A 4,307-nucleotide genomic window follows, 5' to 3' on the forward strand; every position below is an offset into this window, starting at 1 on the left:
TATTTTCCCTCCTGGATTTCAGGAATCTCTGTGATGAATCCAGAGAACCTCCTTTGATTTGGAGTATCCTCTTAAGGAAGACGGTGGTTGACCTCATCACGTCCATTCCTGCATCACTCACCGATTAGACTCGAACTCACCGATTAGACTCTGCTGAGTTCGAGTGGAGTTTGCGAGTCGTCAATCCATGCTTAATTATATGCTTATCTAGCGGGCCAGACCTGATAACTCAGGTACCAGGCTTGGACAAGTCTCGTGAGCCAAATTACATCCCTAATTATGATAGAGCAGAAAAGTAATAGCCTTATAGATGTGGAGAAATAAAGCATTTCAATATTTGTCAAATAGAGCAAAATACAACATATTCGGATCAACATGCTACATTCATATGGTCCGTTAGATGCACCCTCTTAGTGGGCCACCCAAAGAGTTGACGAATACCCTACCACACACCTATGATTTCTTATAAAATATCATCGCGGATGCGATAGGTTGGGATGGCGAGTAGATGGTGGGCCCTAGGGACCACTAGGCTGAACTTCTCGGTCATGTCCAAATCCTCCGGTGATACGCCGTTGGGAAGCTCCCAATCAAAGCAATGCAGCAACTGGGCCAGCACCAATCGGACCATAGTGAGACCCAGTTGCAGCCCGGGGCAGCCTCTGCGGCCAGACCCAAAAGGAAGAAGCTGGAAATCACGGCCTCTAACATCTACATTGCTTGCGATGAACCTCTCTGGGGAGAACTGTTCCGGATCAGGCCATGCATCTGTGTCCCGCCCGATCGCCCACACATTGATGATGACTCGGGATTTTTTGGGTATGTGGTAGCCGTTGACAGTGCAGTCCTCCATGGCCTCATGGGGGATGAGCAGTGGTGCAACTGGGTGGAGCCTCATGCTCTCTTTGATGACCATGTCCAGGTACTCTAACTTGGACAGGTCCGACTCCTCCACCATACGATCCTGGCCCACCACACGTTCCAACTCTTCTTGGACCTTCTTCATTACTGGTGGATGCTTAAAGAGATCCGAGAGGGCCCACTCGATTGCGGTTGCCGATGTGTCCATTCCCGCCGCAAGCATGTCCTATGAAAAAATGGAACTAATCACATCACCAGTGTTATCTGCATGAATAACGATGTATCTGTGAAGCCTTTCTGTCCATCTTTATGAGGTTGAATGTAGGCCCGGGCCCGCTTTGGGCTGCTTTTTATAGCCCATGGGCTAGGCCTCAACATGGTTTTGAGGCCCAAGATGGTTATTAGCGAGTAGGACTTGGGCTAGGGGCGTGTATGGCTTATGTCCGGTAATGGACAAGCCTCAGCCTAGCCAAGGCTACCCATTTTTACGGACGCGGATTGCGTCCTACCCCGCCTGTTTCCATCTGGAAATGGGCAGGAGCTTTAGTGGCCACCGTCATGTATGGGTTTTATCCATACCGTACATCCATTTTCCATATCATTTCAGGTTATAATCCCAAAACTGAGGCAGATTCGAGACAAAGGTGGACCACACAATGGGATTAAACTGTTACAGTTAAAAACTTCTCGGGGACGACAGAAGTTTTGGATCGAGCTGATATTTGTGTTTTATCTTCATCCAGGTCCATGAAACTTTATGAATATGTTGGATGGAAAATAAACATGACGACAGGCCCTAGGAAAGTTTCAACGGTGAGAATCATTATCACTGCCGCTTCCTATGGTGTGGTCCACTTAAGCCTTGGATCTGCCTAATTTTTTGTTCAATCCTATAAAGTGCCACTGAAAAAAGGATGGATGGTGTCGATAAAACCCATACATCACTGTGGCCCCTCAAATGGAGACGGGCGGGGGTAGGACGCAATCAGAGTTCCATTTTTACATCCTCGAATCTATGGGGAGTGACCGCATGCGATCAAACGTAAGTTCCTATACGTTCGAGCTTCTGTGGCTCCACCGTGCTGTATGTAGAAGCATGCTATGCATCAACTGTACCGCATCATGTTTATTATACATCTAAAAATCAGGATGATCCAAAACTCAAGTGGGCCACGCAACAAGTTGAAAAGATCTAAATTCAACTAGCGTATCCCACCTGAGTCATGGAACGACCTGATGATGTGTTGGACTGTCCCTTCATCCTGGTATGGCACATCCAATGAATGGATTGGATGGCATATCCAGAGCCCGTTGGGCCCCACACACAATCTGGAAATTTCTATGGTGGACGTACCCCATCCCACTGCTCCAGGCTGTTCCCCGTGGTGTAGCCCACCCAAGTGGTGTATCGGGCTGTGTTTTGGGGTTATGGGCTTAAACTGTGGGAGCATCTGATGGATGGCACAGAAACATCATGGTGGCCCCCACACAGTTCTTAAAATGATATGGGAACTCACGTCAGTTCGAAACCAACGTGACCATTCTCCTAATCTACAAAAGTATCATCTGTGTTTGCTTACTAAGATGATTGCTTTGATGTTGTTTCGATCAATCTGTAATTCGGCGTCATTCGACTCCATGAACGACAACATGACGTCCACAAAGTCCCTCTGGTGGGCCTTGTCCCTCGTCCTCACGTGTTCGTCGATGACATTCTCGAAGAAGGCATCCATGACCTTAGCGAACGCCTTCATGCGACGGGTTAGGCCCTGAAGGTCGAGTGCCCCCACATAAGGAATATAATCCGCCACATTGAAAGCCGCTCCCAACTTCATGCCCTCTCCAATGACTCCATGGAATCCCCTCTCATCCAAATCCTCATCCATGTACTTCTTGCCAAACACCATCAGACACGTCATGTTCGTGGTGAGGGATGACAACTTAGCACTGAGGTCCACCGCATCACGGGCCTGGGCTGAGTCCTTGATTGAACGAACGAGGAGGCCCAGCTCCTCTCGCCTCATCAGCTTGAAGTGATCAATCTTTACGTTGCTAAGCAACTTCAAAGTGCACAATTTGCGAAGGCTCCTCCAATATGGGCCATACTCATTGAATGAGAGGCCCTTGCGCTCATAGGACATGTACTTGGCGGCCTCGGTGACAGGCCGACTGGCGAACACAAGGTCATGGGTCTTGAGGAACTGTTGGGCTGCTTGAGGGGACGAGACGACAATGGTCGGGACAAATCCGAACTGCAAGTACATGATGGGCCCATGCTCCTTGGATAACTTGTGGAGGTCATGGTGAGGGAGCTCGCCTAACATAAGAAGGTTGCCTAGAATAGGAAGCCCAGGTGGGCCAGGAGGTAGCTTGTTCTTGGGCTTCTTCCCTTTCCTTCCCACATGATGATGTAGGACATATGCCAACCACAAGAATCCTAGTACTAGGAAAAGAAAGGCAGTCCAAGACATGGTGGGCTTGTCACAAACCTAACACTCAAATGACACACACAATACTAACACATATATATAGATGCAACGTGCACGTAGCTTTTCTAACCCACACGCGGGTAGAAGGGAAACAATCTACACGCCACCACATGTGCCACCACGGACAACAAGTGCAATATCTAAGACGCCCATCGGGTTGGTCTGTCAGTGCAGATGTTCTCGCCCAAAAATACTTTTGGTCCATTCATCAGGTGAGCCATGATGCGAGAAACATTTGGAGGTTGGGGCCAAACATTTTTCAGATGTATTTGTTTTGTAAAGGCCCACCTGACGAGTGGACGGACCTGATTTTTGGGCGAGAATATCTGGATAGTAGTACCTCTCTATAAATGGAACGAATCACGTACCAATATGTACCATGCTAGCACGTGCTTGTGGCGTGTACGTGAGCTACCTTGTACACGCGTGTGGGCTTAACAGAGCTCATGCACCATATATTTGAGTTTAATTTTATTTAAGTGGGGCCTGTGGTTTCAAGATCCAGACCGTCGTTCTGTTTGGTGTCACCATGGATGGACCATGCCCGAAAAATCTACCTTATCTATGTTTCCGCAGCAATACTGGGTCCTTTTTCTGTTGAGTCTGGACCGGTGCTATTCTTCTTTTTATGGCCGACTATTTTCGGGTTACAAATTGAATGGATGTGAATGTTCTATTGAGGATCTTTTTGGGGACTGGTCCATCTACAATGGCTTCCAACATACCAATGGTTTGGGTCTCTGAACCAGAGGTCCTGGTCCCTTTTTTCCAAACTGAAGATCGAGTATCGGATCCTCGGTTGGAGGATCTTGAACTCCGGAAAAGAGTTAAGAAGGTGGCTACAAGGAATCTCTTCTTAGTATTGGTATTAACGGCTCGATGAGAAGACATTGGAATTTAGTGGGTTAGCTTTTCTTGTTAGCGACGATAAAAAAAAAAAAAAAAACAGAATGAGTA

The 4,307-nt window shown here is 47.6% G+C and overlaps 1 protein-coding gene across 1 annotated transcript; it reads right to left on the reverse strand.

Annotated features, from left to right (window-relative positions):
* Positions 1–399: 399 nt before the first annotated feature.
* LOC131247030 (cytochrome P450 71AU50-like) lies at positions 400–3,332 on the reverse strand. The gene is made up of 2 exons (XM_058247475.1): positions 2,442–3,332; positions 400–1,087 (listed from the first exon to the last, which is right to left on the reverse strand). Exons 1-2 carry the CDS (start codon positions 3,330–3,332, stop codon positions 464–466), a joined length of 1,515 nt encoding a protein of 504 aa, XP_058103458.1. The 3' UTR covers positions 400–463.
* Positions 3,333–4,307: the final 975 nt, after the last annotated feature.

The sequence above is a fragment of the Magnolia sinica genome, chromosome 5 (genome assembly GCF_029962835.1).
Source record: "Magnolia sinica isolate HGM2019 chromosome 5, MsV1, whole genome shotgun sequence".
NCBI lineage: Eukaryota > Viridiplantae > Streptophyta > Magnoliopsida > Magnoliales > Magnoliaceae > Magnolia > Magnolia sinica.